Source organism: Micromys minutus (assembly GCF_963924665.1).
Source record: "Micromys minutus genome assembly, chromosome: 2".
In the NCBI taxonomy this organism is placed as follows: domain Eukaryota; kingdom Metazoa; phylum Chordata; class Mammalia; order Rodentia; family Muridae; genus Micromys; species Micromys minutus.
The window spans coordinates 54790130-54813579 of NC_137971.1; the positions used below are offsets into that span (position 1 = coordinate 54790130).

The window sequence follows — 23450 nt, forward strand, 5'->3', positions numbered from 1 at the left end:
CAACCTGTTAACCCACACCCCGCTGCACTCCAGTTTCCTGCCCGGACAATCCCTGCAATGACAGTGTGCACCTGGTAAACTGGAAGGTGTGGGCCTTTTCCTCCATCTCACAGGAGAGGGTATGATTTCCTTAGCTAGGCAGGGCTGGAACTCATCTGATCTAGAGGTACATTGGGGATACACAGGAGCCATGGAGCCCCTAAGGTCCACCAGCAGCTTCTGCCCTGTCCCTGATGGCAAAGGGGCCATCTGTCAAAGCAGGGGGTGAAAGATGGCCCAGAAGAGGTCTCCTCGAATCTCTGCCGCCTACAGAACTCTGTCATGTTAAAAACAGATTCCAGGTAGGCCAGTTCTGGCTTCATTTCTTCTGCTGGAGAAAATGTCATGTTGTAAGCAGCTTAGGGGAGAAAGGGCTCCTTCGGGCTCGGACTTCCAAGTCCACGGTCCATTGTTACAGGAAAGGCAATGGCAGGAACTTGAAGCACCTGCAAAGAGCAGTGAGATATGAATGTAGGGGTGGGGGCTGGAGATGGCTCAGCAGTTATGAGCATTGACTACTCTTCCAGAGGGTCCGGGTTAAAACTGTCTGTAACTCCAGTTCCAGGGGATCTGACACCCTCCCACAGACATATTTCAAATAGACAAACATGTACGCAAAGACCAATGGACATGAAATAAAAATAAATAAATTATAATAAATAAATAGGTGCTCAGTTAGTTACCTTTTCTACTCTTACTCAGTACAGGACCCAAGCCTAGGGAATGTGCCACCCACTCCCACACTGGGTCTTCACACATCAGTTAAGACAGCCAAGATAACCACCCACAGCCATACCCATAGGGCTTCTTGAGACTCTCAAGCCAGGTGATTAGAAGTTTGTGTCAAGTTGACAATTGAAACTAACCATTACGGTGTTTAACTATTCCTGGATGGAATGTGGCAGAGACAGGCATCAGAACCGTCATCCCTCTGTGGATTCAATTTTTACCTCTAAATTGTATTTATTTGCTTGCTTGTTTGTTTATTTGTGCTTGTATCTATGTGTGTGTGAGTGCGGCTACCTTCAGAGTCCAGAAGAATGTGTAGGATCCCCTGGAGCTGGAGTTACAAGTTGTTGGGGTCGACCGGTGTGGGTTCTGGAAATCAAATCAGGTCCTCTGGGAAATCACCAAGCACTCTGACCTGTTAAACTACCTATCTAAATCCACCCTTACTCGAGTCTTTTAAATAGTTATATCGGGTTTATGGACACTTCCCTGTATACCAAGCTCCCTCCAGATGGGCTTCCTAACAACAGGCCCCTGGCCTGATCCACACTGATTTGAAATAATGATGAAATTCAACTTTCAGGAGCAAAGTAGTTCCCCTCTGGTTTCTACGCTGACAGTACCCAGTCCAGTTCCTTAGATGGTCAATCAGTTTACCTTACTACACATACCTGAGTGCTCCTTATAAACTTGGAAGGGCAGTTCCTACCCAGCGAGGCGGCGCGGACTCGGCGCCTCTACTGAGGTGCACATCCACAACTCACCTTTGGGAGCGTCCTCAGGCTCTCGCGAACCATGTCTGCGCGTCGCCTCCAAGCTTTACGGTAAGCCCGGCGCGCAGGTCGACCACGTGGCAGCGAAACACCGGCCGGCGGGAATGCGCGGAATGCGCCGTGCGGCCTCGCGCGCTCCCCTCGCCGTGACCCCGGAGTTCCGGGCGCGCATTTGTGGGACCGCAGAGGCTAGCAGGGGTCCGGCCGTGCGTCCAAGACACCAAGCACCACAGAGTAGGATCCCCACTGAGGGCCCAGCACGTGAGCCTGGACGACCTATTCCAGAACTTGGGGCTAAGTTTGCCCTTCCCGTTTGGGCCCCGCCACAGCCGGTGTCCCGAGATCTGGAACCCGTATAGTCCTCATTCGAAAGCCCCCACTGGTTTGGATTAAAAATGGAGACGCCTGGTTTTGCAGGAAGCTGGTCAGAGGGGCTCTGCTCCCTGACCGTCCCCCGGGATGCTGAGGGACTAATGCTAGAGGCTGGATGCCCCCCAGTTTCAGCAGCTGTGCCCTGGGATCGCATGAGGGTTCGCTCACCGCGACTGAGCCACGTGGTCCTGCCTGGTCACGGGTGGCTCACCCTGGCCCGAGTGCCGGGTTCCCACCATTAGTCTGGGAAGAGCCGAGGGCCAAAGCCAAAAAGTACACACATCCCAAAAGGACTCTAGGGTTCGGACTGCTCAGGGCACCTGTGATGCATTCAGAGAGCTGGAGACCGAGAAGACACCCTTTCCCATCTCTACGTCTCGGGGTCCCTGGAGCCAGATCTCATTCCACGGAGCGCTCCTATTCGCTCTGGGTGTTGGGAATGGGGGACTGAAACTTATTTGGAAACGCACGCTTGGGAAGATGGGATGCCGCTGTCCCAGTGTGCACAGGGGATGAACTGAGCATATACACACCAAACACACCTTAGCTTAAGGGTTCCTGGAATCGGTTCAGGGTAACCTAGGCGAAGCAGCCGCGTAACACGTGGGCTGCCATGCGCGCACCAAAACGCCTTCTGGGTGCGGAGAAGGAAGCTGTAGTGCCTCCGGAACTTTAGGGCCCGTATTCGGAAGCGTTTTCTCGGGCGACTTGAAGGCTAAATTAACAATGGCTAACTGGAACTGAAAGAGCCAAGTCCTTTCAAGCTGCCGCCAGGTATGCAGCTGCAGATGACCCCACGCAGGTGCGCCCGTTCCTCTCTGGGAGGGGCTACGGCCAGGGGTCCAGGATTGCTGCCCGGACTTGCACCCCCTAACCCGAGCACGGCGCTTAGCAGTAAGGGTTCCTCAATGAACGCGCTCCCTCCCGCCTCTCAATGAAGTTCCCACAGCCAGGGATAGTGGCAAACGCAAGACTAAAAGTCCGCTCTCTTGTTCTCTCTGGAACCTTGGCTCTAGTCAGGTGGGGGTAGGGATAGGGTTCGAGGAGGCAGGAAATCGGAAAGGGGATTAAAGTTACTTTGAGATTTTCTTTCCACATAACGTGGTTCCCTCTGGATTAGGCAAGTGGCCTTTTGTCTCCAAAAGGTCACTGACAAATAAGCACAGAACACTCTAAGTGAGCCCAGAGCTGGCAGTTCCTGCCACGAGTATTTTTTTAAAAGCCAATGTAAAGTTAAAATTGCAAAAGGACGTGTTTGCGTTTTCAGTTAGTATTTCGCTGGAAAATAAAAATCTAGGCGCTTTCTCTGAGATTTGTAAAGCAGTTGTCCAGGAAAGAACTCTGAACTGCAGCCCACCTCCAGGGCTCGGGATTTGGACTATCGGGGTTCCCCGGATGGGGGATGGGAGCTCCCCGCCAAGTCCCAAATTCCTGCGCCTCCCCCACGGGTTCCTGGACGTCTCTGCACGCCCGCCAACCGGACTTGCACTTTTGCTCCTGTCCCTGAACGCAGAGCTCAACGAAGTTCCTCGTGGAGATCTGCCCGGTCCGCCTAGTAACAGCGCTGAGTCCGGATTGGCTCATGCTAATTTCAGTTTCCTGGTCTTTCCCGCGGTGGTGGTGGTGGGGGGGGTGGCTGCGGGTCGCGAGCTCGTGCTGCAGGGTGGGCGAGCCCCTTTATGCCCCACTGCCCTTGGTGGCGCACCCTGGCTAGGCTAGCCTGCTCAGCTCGCAGGCACTCAGCCGCGGGTGATAGCGCGCAGCCCCATAAATCATGCTTACTGCCGCCCGGTAGGGATTTTATGAATGAAAAGGCAGCCGGGCCGCCCTCGTGCTTAGGCTAAGGCTCCCAGGCTTGGCGGGGCCTGTGGCCAGAGTAAGCGTGGGCGCTCTGCCCGGGCCACCCACCACCTTCGGAGCTACAGTGGAATCGCTGTCCCGAAGGATCCGGACTTTAGGGACCCCAATGTCAGGGGAGGGGGAGCCGAAGGAATGAGCTCGGAAGGTGAGGGGTTTGCGTCTTGCCTGCCGCCTAGACGCCCTGCACTCTTTTACCAGTTTCTTCTGGGACACCAAAGTATTCCGGGAGAAATAATGTGAACTGTTTTCTAACTTGGGGTCGGATATTGTGAAAACTTTTCCAAAACTAGGGAATTAAATAATGAACCAAGGTGGTGGAGCCTCTTCATTCTAAAGATATTTTATTTGACTATAAATTATGAATAAGTTTAGGGATCCATTCGGGTAATACGAACATCTATAGATTCTCTTTAAATACACCTTATCGGCTCACACATTTATCTTGATTCTCACCATACCCCCCACCACCGTCCCCAATTTAGGAAGGCTGCCCCAGCTGCAAAGCTAAAGGTAGAGGAACGCCACACACACACACACACAACGAAGCCAAACGGAGAGCTTCCGGTGGTCTGGTTCCTGGAAGGTCGACTAATACTTGAAGCGATTTACTTTTCTTAATTAAAAAACATAAATTAGGAAAAAGCTTATCGTGTCTCAACCTTCAAAGGTTTATTTTTCTTGGGCAAACCGCCTGCAGTGGAGGAGGGGGATACCGGAGGACCCTGGCCAGGATAAACCGGTCACTGTAAGACGGCAAATCTCAGATTCACACCCCCCCGCGCGCCCCCAGCGAGGAGGAATACATGAAGGAAATAATGGCCACCATTTTGAGCTCTTGCTGGGATTTTTCGGGATTTTATTTTAATTTTGAGCGAGCACATGCTAGGCTGGGGACCCTTTAAAGCTCAGAGATACCTCTCTGGCCCTTCGCAACCACCCCAGTGCGCCAGGACGGACGAGAGCTTAGGGCTCGTCTGGCATCTTCGCGTGTTATACAGTTCCTGAATTTTACACGTGTTGATGAAATTGAAAGAAGTCGGGGACACCGGAATTTCTAAGCAATGGGTCCGCCCGTGGGTGCCCTCGTGGCGTCCTCGGAAACGTGCCTCTTCTCCCGGCTTAAGTATAGGGTGTCTTTGCACCCCCAGGATCCCCTTCCATACATTTTTCCTTGGCTTGCGTGTGGCCCGGCCTCCCTCCTAGTTGTCCTGTCCAGAGCCGCCACCACCCCACCTCCACAGGTCTTGGAGGACCCACTAGGGGAAAGAAGCCCCCCTCCCCCTGGCCCTTGTCCGGCTCTTTCCCAGTTTGAAGAGAAGCAGTCCGAGCGATTTGCATATCTACGAAGGCCGAGGGGGGAGGGGGCAGGCTTTGGGCTTGTTCCCCCCCCCCTTCCCCGCCGCTCAGCGCTCCCGAGCCCCCTCCCCCTGCGCCCGCCTCGGCCCTCCCCTCCTCCTTTTTCTCTGCCGGGCTTTGATCTCTGCTTAACAACAGTAACGTCACACGGACTACAGGGGAGTTTTGTTGAAGTTGCAAAGTCCTGCAGCCTCCAGAGGGCTGTCGGCGCAGAGGCAGAGAGCTGCAGACTCTGCGCGCTCCGGAGACCGGCAGGAGAACGCGAGACAGCGCGCGTCAGCAGCAGCCACCGGAGCCCAACCGGACCACAGCCCTCCCCAGGCGGCCGCGCCATGGAACACCAGCTCCTGTGCTGCGAAGTGGAGACCATCCGCCGCGCGTATCCTGACACCAATCTCCTCAACGACCGGGTGCTGCGAGCCATGCTCAAGACGGAGGAGACCTGCGCGCCCTCCGTATCTTACTTCAAGTGCGTGCAGAGGGAGATTGTGCCATCCATGCGGAAAATCGTGGCCACCTGGATGCTGGAGGTGAGAGGCTACAGGCTGCTAGCTTGGGACCCCCTTGGCAACTTGTTGCTATCACCGATATATTTCTCCCTTCTCTTCCCTTCCGTCACGAAGTTTTCCCGGTTTGTTGCTAGGACTCGGGATTCACAAAATAAATAGATAATTCGGGTCTTTTTGAACGAGGAAGGTTTGGGACCTGGGGCGGTGGGAATTCCTTTTCCTGGTGAGGGGCAGTCGGGGAGGGGTGCCTTCGAGGGAGGACGGTGTTAGCGACGCCACAGAGGGTGCAGGCTGAGCTTCTGTGGCCCCCGCTTGTGCCCCATTCCTGCAGCGCCTCGGCGGGGGCCGCCCCTGCGCGTAGCGCCAGCTTAGGGGGGAGGGGGCATAGATTTGATTTTTAAATTAATATCCATGGACACGTATGCAAGGGCCGCTCGTGCCAATATTATGCGCCATCTTTGCTCCTTTATTGCAAAGCAAAAGTGTTTATTAATAGTTGGGGGCGGGGCGGGGAGCGGCAGTGGGGGCGCTGGGACAGACACGAGGGGCCTCGTGGCGGCCGAGAGTCACTAAATAGAACACTGTGAAGGATATTTGGGGTGGGGGATTCTTTGTTCAAACAACCGACCCCTGGGTACCCCGCACACGCTGCCTGGCCCAGAGAAAACGCTAGGCTACAAGGTCGCGTGGCCCCCTAGTCACAGAGATTGACTGTTGTCCGTGCAGATGCTTTTGGGGAAACCTGTCTAGGTCAAGCGTGGGGGACCAAAGCACATTTTCAGATGTTCAGCAGGAGGCTCAGGGGTCCCAAAACATTTTAAAATAATTTTTAAAGCGAGGCATAATGCCCTTGCAGAAGCAAACAGCACCCGCACCCAGCAAAAGGGGGGCCCCCGGAGTTTGAGTTGCTGGGGCTTACCCCCCAATGTCCACCGAGTTCCTGACCCTCGGCTTGGATCAAGGGTCGCTCTATGGTTATTTTCATGCCGTTTTTAGGCACCTAGTTATTTTTTAAATATTTTTAAATATTTTTTGAAAAGATGACGTCTGGGAAATGCAGCGGGGCGGCCTGGGACGCCACCTTTGTGTCTCGCGTGCGCTCGAGCGGCGCCCAGCCCCCGGCGCCCCGCCAGCCCCGCGGTGGGATTCCCTGGCTTGTGGCCTCCTAATTTCAACAGGGGACGGGGGTCTCCGTGGCCACCACTGCATCGACCCGCCGCTCCAGCTGCTCAAGGACTTTCCCTTTCAGTTTCAGGGTGGGTGGGCACTAGGAACCCGCAGGGCAGGAGCGCATCCCGGGGAGTTAGCCACCAGAATCCCTGTCTGCAGTCTAGGAAAAGGGTGCGGGGTCACATTGAGCAACCCCTCCTCCCCAGTTGATGGTCAGGCCCCGGGTCCCCGCAGGTCTGCGAGGAGCAGAAGTGCGAAGAGGAGGTCTTCCCGCTGGCCATGAACTACCTGGACCGCTTCCTGTCTCTGGAGCCTCTGAAGAAGAGCCGCCTGCAGCTTCTGGGGGCCACCTGCATGTTCGTGGCCTCTAAGATGAAGGAGACCATTCCCCTGACTGCCGAGAAGTTGTGCATCTACACTGACAACTCTATCCGGCCCGAGGAGCTGCTGGTAACCGCGTAACCCCACCACCCACAATCCCTCATTAGCTTTTCGAGCCCTGGGTGGTGGGAGCTGCAAGTGGCAGGGTATCCAGCCATCCGTGGACAGATCTCCTGCCTCACGGATGGCACCCACACTGCACAGACACCGAAGTGGCAGTGAGCAGAGAATCCCAACCCCATTTTACCTCTCTGTGCCCGCCCCCTTGCCAGACTCCCCACCGCGTCTGCGGTTAAACCACTCTGAAATATGGGTGGTGTGCGCCCCCTAGCGACGCACGGGCCGCAGCGCTGGCGGTGGGAGGTCTTTTTGTCTGCAGCTTGTCTGTCCCCTTAGTCTTTCTACGGGCACATTTTGTTGTTTACCTATATGGGGTCCCAGGCTCTCCCCACTCTTAAGACCTTCTCGAATCAGCCTACCTTCCTTTTGACCGTGTTCCTCTCTGCAGCAAATGGAACTGCTTCTGGTGAACAAGCTCAAATGGAACCTGGCTGCCATGACTCCCCACGATTTCATCGAACACTTCCTCTCCAAAATGCCAGAGGCAGATGAGAACAAGCAGATCATCCGCAAGCATGCACAGACCTTTGTGGCCCTCTGTGCCACAGGTAGGGCCCCACCCTCATTCTTCCCAGGAAGATCCGACTCCCTGCAGTCCCCAGGCCTCTTTCCTTGCTCTCTGTTCTGAGCCCAGGGTGCAGGTAGTTTGTTGGGAATAAATAGGCGATATTGGGTGGCACCTTCTCTTGGCTGGTGCCTTAGAGACCTAACAGAATGGCCCAGCCTCCCTATGCCAGCCTTTCCACAGCCAGGTCATGTTATGGCCGTTGCATGCTTTCTGAGGAGGTTTTGCCTCTGCTCCTAGGCTTCCTGCCCTGCCTGTATTCTCAAGGAGACCCAGCTATAGAACCCCCTCCTAGCTTCTCCCAGGCTGAGCCACCTACTATGGGGTGCCTACAAGGATGGGGTAAATGGTCCAGCCTCAGTCCCATGTGCTACATCTGGTACAGCCCCAGAGCAGGGTGGCTAGTTCAGGAACTTAGAGACCCCACCAGGGGTGCTGCAGGCCAGTTCTTTTTGGCTGAGTCCTGGGGGGGGTGGCTGAAAACAAAGAAACAAGAACCTCCCTATGACTCCTCCAAGGGACTCTCCCTGGCCCCAGACCCCAGGTAACAGACAGGCTGACTTAAGTCAGGGTGAACAGCCGTGCAGGAACACACACACACACACCCTGCTACTTCTGGGTGGTCCTGGCACTACATCTGACAGCTGCTTCCCCACCTCTGAGAACCCTGCCTTGGAGGCTCAGCAGTGCTGAGGGTGCCCGGCATTCTCTCACCTGCTGAGGACCCCCTTCCCTGGTGGCCCTGATCAGACCTTAGTTACTACAGCTGTGTGGAGCTCAGGCCTGTGATGTCAGAGGAGCCTGTAGTGTCTTCCCCCCTGCTAGCTTAGTGACATTTCTCATATCTGACAGCCCCCATGGTTGGTGTTTCTTTTCAGCTGCTGGTGTGAGGATTTGGGGGTTCTAGCTTGCCAACTACCTGCTGAGGGTGTCAGCCCCTACCCGGAGGTGTACCAAGCAAGGGGGTGGCAGATGCAAGCACCAAGGCCCTCGGTAGTCTGGAAGGATCTAAGGGGTGGGATGGCCCTGCTGGCAGGCTGGGAGGCAGCTGGCTGGGGTTCCTCTGAGGAGAGCAGAGCCCTTGGAAGCTCCAGGCAGCCTTTTATGGAGCTGAAAGTGGCTTTGGAGAGGCTGCAGAGTTTCCCAGAGATAACATGAGGATGAAGTGGCACAGCCTCCCCCGGGATGGTTCTGGCAGCAGCGTGCCCTTCGAGAGACCCCTAGATGCCAGCAGAGAAATCCTAATCACTATATCTGGGTGCGGCTGGACTCGGCTCTTCTGCATGGTCTTTGAGATGGAGTTCAGTAAGAGCCCCTAAAATACAGGTGGAGTTAAAAAAAACAGCTTGGTGAGCTTCAGTGTGCCAGTGTTCTGTGGCCTGGAGGCTTTGTCTCTCTGTAGGAGCAACCGGCTCCTTTGTCACAAGGGAACCACTTTTGGGAAGAGGCCAATGTAACATGGATGAAAAGATGCTGACATCCAGGCCAGGAGACCCGTGGCTGGGGCTCCCCCTATAGGAGGTGGGAGGGCATAACTTCTCCCTTCCAGACACCCCCAGGCCTGGATTCCTGACTGTGTTAGCAGTGTGCTACCTAGGGTTGGGGTTGTTAACTCAGGTGGCCAGAGCCCGCCCTTGTGTGGATGGATGCAGACAGTGGGAAACTGAGCCAGGTGACACCTATGCTGCAACAGCCAGTGTGAAGGTGCAGATGTTAGGAATCCTTACAGGATATAGCATGGGAAGGAGAAAGAGGCTCGGGAAGGGGCCAGGGACTCTGGGACACATGCCAGCTGGTGGTTGGAGTCTTGCTCCCTTGTAAAAGGGGTGTTTGTGGTTTGAACTTGACTGCATATCAAAGTCTTAATTCACTGGACTCAGTAGCATGAACTAAGTCCTTGGTGCCACCTGGAGGTGTTGCTCCTCTGCTGGGTCCCTTTAACAGAGCCAAAGTCATATTCTATCAGGGGAGTCTCCATAGGGCTGCCTAGCAACAGAAGCTCTCTCCCTTCCTGATTCCCATTCAGGTCCTTCCAGCCTCCATGATCCCAGGCTTTGGGTAACAGACGGGTTGATGGGGGCTGACATCTGTTCATTCTTGTGTCTTCCTCTGGCCTGGAAGCCCTGACCAGCTGTCCCTGTCACAATTTCTCTGTTGGATGTGACAGGGAAGTAGTTTTCGGAGAGGCGTTCCATCAGTGTAGCATACAGCTGCAGGGTGCTGGGTGGGCCTGAGGGGGCGGGGCTGGTGACCCCAGATGAAGTCCTAAAATGACACCCCACTGCAGTACTGTGGGAGAAGGCGGCTCGACATTTAAGTGGGGCCCAACTGCAATGTTGGCACTGCTTCCCAGTGAGACATGTGCCTATGAGACTCCCCAAGACTGTAGGGACCCTGGCCTAGAGTTCTGGGATAGCTATTTCCCCTGAGGCTACTCCCACCAGGTTTACCTGGGCTGGGGCCATATGTCCTCTTCCCCAACCTGGGACCAGTGAGCCAGGAAAGAGTAATGTAAAGGATGTGGGGCAGCATTTCACACCTAGAAAAATGGCTTTGTGGAAGGTTCCGAGTCAGCCCCTGGAGGGGAACGCCCTTCTGTGGAGTCAAGCCTGGCCTCTGAGGAACCTGGTCCTGTCATCTCTGCAGCTTTCTCCTGTCTCTGAGATGTGACCAACTGTCTCTAGGCCTTGGAGCGCTGCCAGGCTGGCTGTGGAACAGACAGAAGTCTTCCCTGCCTCCCACCTCAACCACTCAAATACTGGGATGCAGGTGCCAGAGCACCACAGCTTCCTAAGTTCTGTCCTCCTAAAGGACCAAGGGCAGCATTTCTGACTCCCTGATGTTTGCTGGAAGTGCTAGGGTTCGAACCCAGGGCCTTGTGCCCATGCCAGGCAGGGTCAGCCACTCAGCTCTTTTTAAAGTTTGAGGCAAGGCCTTTGGCCTGGACACCTTGGTTCTCCGTGGTGCTGGGGTCTAGGGCTGCAGCACTGTGCATGTCCTCTAGGCGTATCCATGGGAGCTAGAGAGCTGATGCAGGCACTGGAAGACCGGGAGGACCGGCCCGGGGGCTGTGCTGAGAACTGTGGGTGGGAGCTGAATCACAGGCCTGTCACTGCCCCTGCTCACAGCCACCTCTGTCCTTCTCTGCTGCAGATGTGAAGTTCATTTCCAACCCACCCTCCATGGTGGCTGCTGGGAGCGTGGTGGCAGCAATGCAAGGCCTGAACCTGGGCAGCCCCAACAACTTCCTCTCCTGCTACCGCACAACGCACTTTCTTTCCAGAGTTATCAAGTGTGACCCGGTGAGTGAGGGCCAGGGAACACTGGGGGCAGTGCCAAGGCAATGTGTGACCATGCTGGAGCTCTGAGGGGTGTCAAACATGGGCCCCCCACTGGCCTCTTCCCAAGTTTAAGGTCTGGGAGGCTTCCAGGAGTCATGGGTCCCAAAGGCATAGAGGGCTGTGGTGTGGTGACAGTGCTCCTGTGATGGATGTGGGGTAGTGACATGAGAAGCCGAGGCCTGTCCCTGCTACCAAAGGAACGTATCTCCCTCAGTGCAGACTTGGGGGATTTAATCCACAAAGGACTCTGGTGTAGACCTACACGTTCTGGAACGTTCTTTGAGTGAAGGGTTTGCATCAGGCATACTGTGTCACGTGTAAGTAACTGCACCTTTTTGCTGAGGAGTATGGCTGATCATGCTTGGAGCTCTGGCCATCAAAGTGTCCTCGAGGACATTGCAAGCAGGCAGAGACAGGACAGGCAAAAGTCCAGTTCTGGCTTGAACTTCAGTTGGGGGTTCAATGTAGGTCAGAGCCACTGGCATGTGGAAGGCTTCTAGGTGTGACAGCTGTTCTGCCCTGCCTGGCATTAGCCACAGAGGAACCCTGCCCCCCCCCCCGTTCCTATACCTCTCAATTGTAGAGCATGTAGCCCCCCTTCCCCAAGTGTCTGGAGCTCCTGAAAACTGAGACTAGGGAGTGTGGGCAGGTGGGAGCCCTCAGGATTCAGAGAGGGAAGGGTGTCTATGGGTCCATACCAGGCTACCTGGGCCTCACTTTCCCCACCTGTGAAATGCCCCCACCACCTTCTAGCCATGGTATTTATCAAAGGGGGAATAATACACAAGTTCTGATGTGGGGGCTTTCCAGGTATTTCCCAGGAGTCCTACTGGCTTCAAGAATGTAGGTAGTGCCCTAGCTTCACCCTGTCTGTCTAGGCAAGACTTCAGTTCATAAGTCTCATTCCTGGGGAAATGCTTTCCCGACTCTACCAGTGCTGGAGCTGGCCTCCCTCAGAGGCCACCCAGGGCAAAAAGCTATGAGGGAGAGATAGATGCTCCTTGTGGGGAGTACAAGGTACAACAAAGGGGGAATCTAGAGAGTACCTTCCTCGGCCATGTAGAACCTGTCATGGGTGCTCATGGAAGGTTGGGTTTTCTTCCTGGATCCACCTAAAGAGATTGCATCCAAAGGTAGGGTTCCCAGGACCTGTAGGGTTGTGGGAGGCCTGGGGAGGAATTTCTGCTGGGTGGACCTGGAGTGAGTGACAAGCAGGTGAATGTCCCACAGATAGTAGCCAGTTGTCCAGTGGCACTGAAGGAGAAGTTTCCAGGCTGGGAACCAGAAGGATTTGGGGGTGGCTTGGGGACTTTCCTCAAGCCTTGCCCTTAGCAAAGCCTGCCTCGCAGGTCAAGGCCCTGGCCACCGGCCTCTGGCTAAACAAGGACCCCCTCCATCTCCGCCCGCCTCTCCAGGACTGCCTCCGTGCCTGCCAGGAACAGATTGAAGCCCTTCTGGAATCAAGCCTGCGCCAGGCCCAGCAGAACATCGACCCCAAGGCCACGGAAGAGGAGGGGGAAGCAGAGGAAGAAACTGGTCTGGCCTGCACACCCACCGATGTTCGAGATGTGGACATCTGAGGGCCACCGGGCAGGCGGGAGCTACCAAGTAGTGGCCCCGCAAAGAGGAAGGAGCCAGCCCGGGTGCTCCTGACAACGTCCCCCTTGGGGACGTGTTGTTACCAGAAGGGGAAGTTTTGTTCTCTTTGTTGGTTGTTTTTCCTTAATCTTTCTCCTTTCTATCTGATTTAAGCAAAAGAGAAAAAAAAAAAAATACCTGAAAGCTGTCTTAAAGAGAGAGAGAGAGATTTGCATCGCCCTGTGTGTAGGGAAGCAGGGGGTGCTACAAAAATAGAATTCTGTACCCCAGTAATCAACTAGTTTTCTATTAATGTGCTTGTCTGTTCTAAGAATAGGATTAACACACAGGAAGTTCTTGAGAAGGATTTTTGATTCTTTTATGTGTTTTTAAAAAAGAAAAGGCTTAAGAAACATTGCTTTAAAAAAGAAGGAAAAAAATACAGCAAACCATTGTTAAGGTAGAAGAGTTTGTAGGTAGAGAAATGTACTCCGCTTTGCTGGAAAGGCACAGCTTTGGCAAGGTCCTCAGCCTCACTCCCCTGCTTGCTCAGTGCCTACAGCCCTGTTACCTGATACCTGTGCTTTATCCCAGGAGTGGGCAGACCTCTTAACCTTATTGATGGTCAATGCGACCTCTAGTGGTCTCATGGCGTGTGGCACCCTCTAGGGCTCATCTTATGTGCCCTCTACCCCCAACACAACATGCAGGTTCACTGAGCGCCAGCCACACAGTGGTAGGGATGAGGTAGTGACATAATATATTCTATTTTTGTAACCTTCCTACTTTGTAGTTCCTGTTCAGAAAGATGCTGGTTTTTGCCTGGCGGTCCTGCAGCCCGCTCACATCAGGTTAAACCCACAGCTTTTCTTTTGTGTGTTTTGTTCTGTTTTCCTTCTCCGTGTTCCAAAACCATTCCATTTCAAAGCACTTTTGGTCAGCTAGCTGGAGGCAGTGTTGCTGGGGTGTGTGTGTGTGTGTTGGAGGGAGGTGTTCTAGTGGAATGGTTGGGGGACGTCCACACACTCATTCAGACGGCTGCACAACAGGTGTGTAGGGCCGGTAGAGGTGCTTGGGAAGTTTTGTTGGGTCAAGAAGAGAAAGCTCTGTTCTCGCATCACCAGGATCTGTCCTGCAAAGTTGAAGGGATCCTTTGGTGCCAGCTGGCTTCTGGAAGTAGGGATTGTAATGGCATTACCTGGACAAGGGGACTCGGGATGACTCTTAAGGCTTTTAAACACTAAAATGTCTAATTTATACTTAAGGCAACAGAAAAGTATTTATTGGCAAGGCTGCCGTGACCATTGTGACTCAAAGCAATGTGGTCTCCCTTGGTTCAGATGCACACCTTCTGCCCTGCTGGAGAAGGGTTAGGGCCATGTCTGAGAGATTGGTCTTTTATTGGGCAAGGGGCATATACTCAAAACACAAAGATGGAGATTTGGTCTTCTTGAGTTTCCCAACCCAATTGGCCCCATTGGAGAGCCATCCAAACTGAGGAAAATTATGGGACTCCAAAAGAGTCTGATTCTGGCACATTCTTGCCGCCACCCCCAAGTTAGCAACAGTAGGTAATTTGCACACCTCTGGCTCTGTGCCTTTCTATTTAGGACGTGTTGGTGGGAGATGGAGAGCAGAAGGCTGGAGAGAGGATATGAGGAAAGAAGTGTGGAGGGGTTGGGACCACACGGGACAGGCTGCGGCTCCTTTCACAGCTGCTTCTGATGACTCCCAGGATCCCAGGCGGTCGGAACCAGATTTGCATTGCTTTGTATCTTTCACATTGTTTTCGCTGCTATTGGAGGGTCAGTTTTGTTTTGTTTTGTTTTGTTTTTTACAATGTCATAGACTGCCATGTTCAAGTTTTAATTTCCTCATAGAAGAGTGTATTTACAGATGCCCTTTTTGTACTTTTTTGTTTTAATTGTAATCAATTTTGGCTTAATGTGATTACCGCTATATTCCAAAAAACCAGGTTCCTGTTCACAATACCTCATGTATCACCTAGCCATGCATGGGCCTGGCGGGCGGGTGGGCGGTCTGCCTCCAGGGACCCTGGGACCCTGATGGGGGATCATCCTGTCATGCTGGGCCTTCCTTTGATCTGGGACATAGCATCACAGCAGTCAGGGCAACTGTATTGTTCTGTTAGTTATCAATATTGTTACTTGTAGCGCCTGTTGTGCATGCCCCCTTGCTGCTGGGCCCGGACGGATTTGTTCTGAGTCTCCGGTGCATCATTTAATCTGTTAGGTTCTAGTGTTCTGTCGTGTTTTGTGTTAATTACAGCATTGTGCTAATGTAAAGCCAGCTGCAATGCTGTAGGCCCCAGGTTCCCTAGCAAGCTGCCAAACCAAAATGGTCACCACCAGCTTAGCTGAGGCGTCCCAACCAGGCAGGACCCTTGAGGGCCGCTGTGTCCATGGTGATGAGGTGAGGTTTGGACCAAAAGGCCAAAGGCTGGTGGTGGGTCCACACAGTCTGCCCTGTGACATGAAAGGCTTTGAGGGGCTCTGGCTGGTGGCCAGGTTGGCTTTGTGTATTTCTGGTTGACACACCATGGCACTTCCCAGCACAGACATGTGACCGGCATGGTCCAGGAAAAAAAAAAAGACAAAAAAATCTAGAAATAAAATTGGTAAAATCCTAGCTTGTTGTTTGTGTTTTCTGGGCCCTGAGGACTGAGTGGTGGGGATGCCATCCTCATGCCATAGCCATGTTGGATCCAGCCTGTCCTCTGCACCCAGGGTGTTTGGTGGCATCTCTGACCCTGGCATCAACCCGGGACTCCCAAAGGGAAGGGTGTTTGTAGGTGGCAGCCAAGAGCGGAGTGGGGAGCCTCTGGCGTCAGGGAGGCCAGCGGTGGCCACTGATCAGAAGCGGCTCTGGGCCTGTCGCTGCCAGCTCACCTCCTGCTTATTTGCAGATGGGAGATCAACAGAACCCTCGTTCACTGCCCCCTGTCTGGCACAAATAGGTGTTTGCTCTGGGTGAATCGCCATTCTTAGGTGCTGCCAAGTGCCCAGAGAGCCAATGCTTAAAGTGTTCGGGCCAAGACCCAAGGTGGCCTTTCACACAGTTCCTGGAGACCTGAGTGGCCTGGCTAGACTCTGATGTCCTCTGGGTGGCAGTTGCTCATGACTAGGATTGTTTGCAAACCCTGTGGGGACAGGTGGTTTGACCCGGGTCGGCTTTAGGCACCTACGAGGCAGCTTTGGGTGCCAGGAGGGCCCCTGCCCTTCTGGAAGGTGGAGAGTGTAGGTGACACCTAGCCTGAATGGCGCCACCTAATGATGAAAGCAGAAAGGGGTGTAGTGAGGCAGGCCCACAGTGACCCCTGCCAGTTGACCTGCTCAAGGAAGGTTTAAGAGAGCACCAGAGCCAGAGGAGGCTTTGAAATCACAGTCCTCACCTGGGCAAAGCTGTCTGATGGCAGGGTCCAGAAAGGGATTCTGCCAGTCCAGCACCATATATAAGCATCAGAGCCTGCTATGGAGGTGGGAATCCAGGAACTGGGAGACCCCTTCTGCCCACAGTCACATGATATCCAGGAGAATGGGCATGGGGCCTTCAGCATTCCAGGAAAAGGCCAAAGGGCATTGAGATGGACGAGTGCTTTCCCCTTGGTTCTTAGAAGCACTGGGGAGCGAGCTTATCACGTTCAGATAGGCTGATGGGAAGGACACAACAAAATGTGCTGGGGTGAAGCAGACGGGCAGCAAGTGCAGCCTAGTGGTCCTAGGAATGTAGACACAGATAGCAAGGGGCTAAGTATCCACCCAGATGAAGGCTGCAGATGCTTTCCACCACTGCCTACCAGGGTGGTCACGGAAGGACACCAAAGCCGAATGGGCAAGCATCGCCATCAACTGCACAGGGCTCACAGCACGGTGCTGTCTCTTGATGGTGCAATTGGCTTGTCTGTTCATCCAGTGGTCTGTGATGCACAGCTCTGGCTGTTATCCAAGCTCTTTCCTTGTTTCAGCAGTGAAGACCCCAGATACCACTGGCCACTCCAGCACGAACCCTCATGTTTAACTGATAACACTGAAGGGCAGATCCCCTGCTGGGGTGAGCAGACACTCCTGCTCATAGGCTGATGGTACAACAGTTTTTTGAGGGCCCTCAGAAATAAAGAGTCAGAGAGCCAACACTCCCAACTGTCTCCTCTCAGAAACTCAATGGCTGGCTCGCTCTCTCTCTCTCTGCCTCTGCCAGCTCCATGGTCCCCTGCCCTGTGTCCTGGCCAGGCTTCCTTATGCAGAGAACCCCCGTCTTCCAGCCATCCCACCTCTTTCAGCTGAGCCAAGGTCTTGACCCTACCTGGCCTCTCTGAGCCTTAGCTCCCTGAACCCGGAGGATTGCCTCTGGCTCCCCATTCTGGGTTATCCCACTGCCTGGACCTACTCCAGCCTTTGTTTCTGCTTTTACTACAGGACTCACGGTGAATATGGCCCCTGTGGAGCTTCTGCATGACACTGCACAGGTGACTGCGTAGCCTCCCCCCTCCTGACTTCACACCCTAGGACTAAGTGGGAAGAAGTTAACCTGTTGCCCATGTGTCTGTTCAACTGCTGCACCTTATCCTGGAAAGCAGGCTACCTTCACCAACCCTAAAGATTCTCAGGGGTGGACACAAGGCAGAAGAATAGGACCTTGTGTCCTCCCTACAGCGCCCCAGAACCCTTGCCACAACATCCCAGGAGACAGTCGATGCCTGTTGAGCTGGAGGACTGGACCTAGCCCTGTGTTTGGTGACAAGTTATGCAGGCCACATAAGGCCAGTGCTGGGAGCTAGCACTGCCAGGTGTGCTTGCCAGCAAACCTATACCTAAGCTGATGTGGCAGCCTGTGTGTATCTGGGGTGGGGTACACAGGTGGGTAACATAAGGTGGACATGCTTGTATACAAGGGCCCTGTATGGGCACAGAACAATGCTGGTGGGAGTCAGTACCCCTAGCTCTGAGCTGAGCTGACCTCTCTTGCTCAGCAGTGTCATCCCAGGAATGTCTTTGATCAAAAACAGTTGTGCAAGAGGGCAAAGCAAGCACAGGACCTCTAATCCGTCCCAGTCCCCAGGCCTGCAGGGCCCCACAGCCCAGCCCCACACCACAGGGCCAGCAGATAATAGCCTGGGGTTGGTGGGCAGGCAGCTCAGGGCTGCAGGCCTTGAGGCCCACATCAGGGGCCATTGTTACTCAGGGCACATAAGGAGGGTAGAGAGAAAATGCAGAATGCTCTACTGGAGGGGCTTCACTGGGCCTGGAGTGTGGCATTTAGCCTTTGAATTGTCCCCAAGAAACAACTGAGGCAGCCTATCAACTGGGAGCCACTTTAAAACTGTGAGGCTCCACTCTTGGGGCCACCTGTGTGTGACCAGCTCAAGGCCCAGGACATCCTTACTATGCGTCTTCTGTCCTGAGTGGCTAGGCCAAGTTTCTAACACCTGAGCCTTTTCAGACACCTGCCTTAGTGCCTTTCCCTCTCGATGGGATAAATACTAGAGAGATGTAAACTTAAGAAGAAAAGGAGTGTCTGGCTCACAGGTGAAGGGCCATCATTGGGGGTGGGGGGACCGACATGAGCTTCAGGTGGCTGCTCACACTGCATCCATGTGGGAAGCAGAGAGAGACAAACACAAGTGCTCACTTTCTCCTTTGTATATAGTCCAGGACCACAGGCTATGGAATGATGCCGCGCAAACTTAGACAGGATATTCCCATCTCAATTAACCTAGTCGAGGTAACTCTTTAGGCAGCTGAAGGAAAGCTCCATAGCACTGGCTGCCCTTTCTGAAGACTCGGGTTTGGTTCCCAGCACCCACCTAGCAGCTCACAACCATCTGTCACGCCAGTCCAAGGGATCCCACACCTTCTTCAAACTTTTAGAGGTATATGCAGGGTACAGAGATGGACATGAGGTAAAACATGCATACATATAAAATTTTGAAGTTTAAAAAGAAGAAATCTTGGCTGAATATTCCAGTTTTTTAGAGTTGGTCAAACATTTTCATTTTACAATGGCCGGTGATGACAGTGGCCCTTCGCATAAATACATAGTATAAAGGGCAGAAGTGTGCACAGGGCCAGTTCGGAAATTGTTGGGAACTCTGTCCTAATCCTAAAATGAGCTTCACTAAACAACTTTTAATGAAAATAGTCAATTTTAAAAATCAGACATTCTAGGGTGGAGAGATGGCTCAGCATTTAAGAGCACTGACTGCTCTTCCAAGGGTCCTGAGTTCAATTCCAGTGACCACATGGTGGCTCACAACCATCTGTAATGGGATCTGATGTCCTCTTCTGGTCTGTCTGAAGACAGCTACAGTGTACTCATAAATAGAACAAATAAATCTTTTTTAAAATCAGACATTCTACTATAACACACACCGTAGCTGTACCACATGGTCCATTTGAGCCTGAGAGCACGCGCACTGAAGCCTTGGCCTGCTGTGAGGAGGCTCATGCCTCTGTGTGAGCAGAGAGCTGTGTACAAGACGGACAGTGTACTTCCAGCACTGGTCTGGTTGGGGGTGTTTCAGGTGCTGTGTGTTGGCACAGATGGAATGACCTCATGCAGTACAGCATGCAGAACTGAGACTGCAGTGAAGTCTGGGGATGCAATATGGGTTTCTAGAAAGACCCCTAGATTTGGTTATGTACTTGTTATACCTTATTTTTAGACAGGATCTCACTGTGTAGCTTTGGGTGGCCTGGCCTCAAATTCAAGGGGACGCATCTGCCTCTGTCTCCTGGGTGCTGGAATTAAACGTGTGTGTGCCACCAGGCCCAGTACATCTGATTTATTTTTTTTCAACTCACGGTGTGTTTAGAAATCTTTTCCTGGTCCCACTTTTTGTGATCCCTACATTGGGTTTTTGTGATACCCCCCCCCCCCAGAATTGGGATCCATAGTTTAAGAAGCTGGGCACTAGATTATCACTGCCTTATACAAAGCCTGGAGGGAAGACCTTGAGAAACGGCTTATGTGTGAGCCAGGCTGTCTTTCAGGGCACACTGTGTGCAGACGACCACACAAACCTGAAGAGACTGCTGGACCATCAGCTCTTCCCAGGAGCAGGCAAGGCTGGTCAGCCCACACAGAGACCGATGCAGAGAAAGCGTGGATATTTTTCTAGCAGAACCCTCCTAGTCATTCCTGTGCAGAGCCATGAAACCTAAGACAGCCTCATGGTCTCTAAAGTGACAGTCCTGTCACCTCCAGCAGAGACCGTGGAGACTAGGGAAAATAACATTAGTCTCTCAGGGAACAACCCACAGTGTCAGACTAGGTCTGTATTGTGTGTCCAGCTCCTTTACCCTGTAAATCAGGGACTGACAACTCTTGACAGGGAGAGGGAACTGGTGTCAGTATCCTGGGACAGCCCGACAAATGATTAAGGATGCAGTTTAAACAGCAGGAGCTGACTCTGTTTAGGGAGCTAAAGGGTAAAGCTGTATATGGCTGGGCCACTCCATTTCTGGGGGTTCCGGGCAAGCCTTAATGTTACTCACCTGGACCTCTGTCTGTTTTCAGGCTGTCTTAGGTTTGTATGCTGCAACTTCTCATGATTTTCTCCTCAGGGTCCACTACCACCCCCTTTCTAAAGATGCCAGCTGCTTCTAGCCTTTCAAGCTGATAACAAGTGTGAAAGTCCCAGCCATGCTTGAGCAGGCCTTCCCTGCAAACGCCCAGCTGACCTGGGTGGCTAAGACCCTTCCAGAGCAAACTTGGCAGCAGGCTTCTTAGCTTGAGAGCAGGTTCCAAAACTCTTTTTCAAGGATATGCACCCACTGGCAACAGTAAGGGCCCTGCTGAGAGAAAGGGACCAGCATCTCAAGTCTTCAGTCCTGAAGACCCTTAGTCTTCAGTAGAGGATAAACGGTCCCCATCCATGGAACATGGGGACAGGCACTCCAGCCCTGCAACGGAGGAGTGGGCAGGGCCTTTTGGAAAGCACCTGTAGGAAGCTGACCACAGAAAGGCAAGGAGTGACTTCCCTTCCTAGAATACTAACCAAGACCACCCTAACTTCTGGGAGATGTGAGCAAACCCCTATTCACCCCAGATGGTGTCCCAGTGACAGACCAAAGTATAATTCTGCCAAGGTCCAATTTGGTGAACCAATGAGTTTCTAGGTGGTGAGTTATAGGAATGTGGGGGACCCCAAACAGCTACGGATGATGATCTCATGGGAATTACAAAAAGGGGCCCCACTTCTAGTAAACCTTCTACTTCCTGTATACTCTAGAATCCCCTAAGATCTCCAATGCTGGGGACAGCCAGGTAAAGTAATGGCTGAAATCCCAGTGTCCTTCCTGCCTTCTCCTAAGGGGTGTCTCCCACCCCCTTTTACCATGACAATACACCTGGTTATCATGCCTAGTTGCCACAGTGAACTACCCCACATCTGTACAGAACTGTAAGATGGTGGTAGCGTGAACTACAACACAGAGCCACAGGCCGCTGACCTTGGGAGGCAGGTTCCTGGTTGCCAGGGCTCTGGGGTCCCACACCTCATTTTCAATGTTGGTGCTGTGCCTTCAGTTTCCTGAGATACACAGCAAATTCCTGGCTCTGCTCATAAAGCTGGGAACCACTAAGTCAGTGGGGTAATCTTTCTAGTCAGAACACTTTGGTCATCTCCAGGTGGAACCCCAAAGCGAACATGGGAGCCTCCCTTCCAGGAAGTCTCCCTGCCACCTCCTCAGGCACCTGAGAGTCCCCTACCTCTGGGCTCCCAGAAGGAGGCACCCACTATCAAAGAGGCCACACAGGGTCGGGAGCAGCAGCCCTTTAGCACACTGCTCCTTCTCTGTAAATCTGTGTTTTCCTGGATCTGCTAGATTCAAGACATGCCATAGGCTCAAATGAGCAAGAAACCTAGCTGGAACAGCTGGCACAAACCACTCTCACCCCATTGTAACTTTGTCCAGCCTGCAGTGGCCCCTTACTGTGACCACCTGCAGTCACACCACCAGCCCACATTGCTGACTGCAGTCTTGTAAGATTAGACTTAATGGCATGGGGGAAATCAGGACTTAGCAGACAGAACTTCCGGCCCCTTCTTCCAGTCTTACTGTGAGGCAGAGAAAGAAAAGGTTTGGAGTAAATACAAAATGAGAAGGAAATGAGCCAGACCTTCTGGGTGTTTGGTCTCACCCTTATTGACACTAACATCCTATAAAACCAAACGTTACCACCAGCAGGTCGGGGGAGATGGATGGGGTGCTCTTGCAGAGGACCTAGCTTCGGTCCTGACCACCACATGGCACCTCACAACCACATGGAATCCCAGTTATAAGGGATCTGACGCCCTCTTCTGACCCCTCGGCCCCATAAGGTGGAAGCAAAAACTCATATACATCAAATATAATTTTATATATGCACAATAATTTATAAATGTACACACACACACATTTGAGACAGGGTTTCTCTATTTAACAGGCCCGACTATCCTGGAACTCTCTTTGTAGACTAGGTAGGTCTTGAACTCAAGAGATCCACTTGCCTCTACCTCCCGAGTGTTGGGATTAAAGGTGTGCACCACCATCCGGCAATAATCTTTATAGTTTAAAGAATCCTCACTGACACTAGCTTTACATAGAACTGTATTTATCTTCAGACTACAATTGTTCCCTCAGTGACAGACAGGCTGCTTGCTAGGGGTCACAGTCTCTGCAAGCCTGAAGCCCTCCGTGTGCTTAGTCACTTTTCTGTGACAAAAAAAACAAAACAAAACAAAACAGGGGTGTGCTGTCTCACTGGTGAGGCCGTGTGCCCGGGAAGTCCCTGTCTTGGCCCCTGCAGCCTCCCGCTTCCCGGCACCATGGAGTACCTCATTGGCATCCAGGGCCCAGACTATGTCCTGGTCGCTTCTGACAGGGTGGCTGCCAGCAATATTGTCCAGATGAAGGACGATCATGACAAGATGTTTAAGATGAGTGAAAAAATCTTACTCCTATGTGTCGGAGAGGCTGGAGACACTGTACAGTTTGCAGAATATATCCAGAAAAATGTGCAGCTTTATAAAATGCGGAATGGATATGAATTGTCCCCCACAGCAGCAGCTAATTTCACACGACGAAACTTGGCTGACTGTCTTCGGAGTCGGACCCCGTACCATGTGAACCTCCTCCTGGCTGGCTATGACGAGCATGAAGGGCCAGCACTTTATTACATGAACTACCTGGCAGCCTTGGCCAAGGCTCCTTTTGCCGCTCATGGCTATGGTGCCTTCCTGACTCTCAGCATCCTTGACCGATACTACACACCCACCATCTCATGTGAGAGGGCAGTGGAGCTTCTGAGGAAGTGTCTGGAGGAGCTCCAGAAGTGCTTCATCTTGAATCTGCCTACCTTCAGTGTTCAGGTCATTGACAAAGATGGCATCCACAATCTGGAGAACATTACCTTCTCTAAGAGGGGCTCCTAACATCATGTCCTTCCCTCCCACTTAACAGGGAACTTTTTTTGATGGGCTTCTTTTATTTTTTTTCTACTCTTTTGATGTTCACTCTTGATAGATGGTTAATTCAAAATAAAGCTGAATATAGGTAAATTGAAAAAAAAAAACAAAACACACACACACAAAAAAAAAACAAACAAAAAATCCAAACATCCCCAAAACACAAAAGCAACAACACAAAAGGCAATT

At 52.7% G+C, this 23450-nt stretch overlaps 2 protein-coding genes across 2 annotated transcripts; both read left to right on the forward strand.

Annotated features, from left to right (window-relative positions):
- The first annotated feature begins 5421 nt into the window (after positions 1-5421).
- CCND1 (cyclin D1) lies at positions 5422-15395 on the forward strand. The gene is made up of 5 exons (XM_080911182.1): positions 5422-5659; positions 7043-7258; positions 7698-7857; positions 11028-11176; positions 12631-15395. Exons 1-5 carry the CDS (start codon positions 5462-5464, stop codon positions 12793-12795), a joined length of 888 nt encoding a protein of 295 aa, XP_080767308.1. The 5' UTR covers positions 5422-5461; the 3' UTR covers positions 12796-15395.
- A 7153-nt stretch (positions 15396-22548) lies between these two features.
- Positions 22549-23284, forward strand: LOC308417984 (proteasome subunit beta type-2-like). The gene has a single exon (XM_080913324.1). The coding sequence runs from the start codon at positions 22623-22625 to the stop codon at positions 23226-23228; it is 606 nt and encodes a 201-aa protein (XP_080769450.1). The 5' UTR covers positions 22549-22622; the 3' UTR covers positions 23229-23284.
- Positions 23285-23450: the final 166 nt, after the last annotated feature.

Bases quoted from the DNA above. Each gene is read 5' to 3' on its own strand.
- CCND1 (XM_080911182.1), top strand. From the start codon at position 5,462: ATGGAACACCAGCTCCTGTGCTGCGAAGTGGAGACCATCCGCCGCGCG. The intron at 5,660-7,042 runs GTGAGAGGCTAC...GGGTCCCCGCAG, and splicing joins TGGCCACCTGGATGCTGGAG to GTCTGCGAGGAGCAGAAGTG. The intron at 7,259-7,697 runs GTAACCGCGTAA...TCCTCTCTGCAG, and splicing joins TCCGGCCCGAGGAGCTGCTG to CAAATGGAACTGCTTCTGGT.
- LOC308417984 (XM_080913324.1), top strand. From the start codon at position 22,623: ATGGAGTACCTCATTGGCATCCAGGGCCCAGACTATGTCCTGGTCGCT.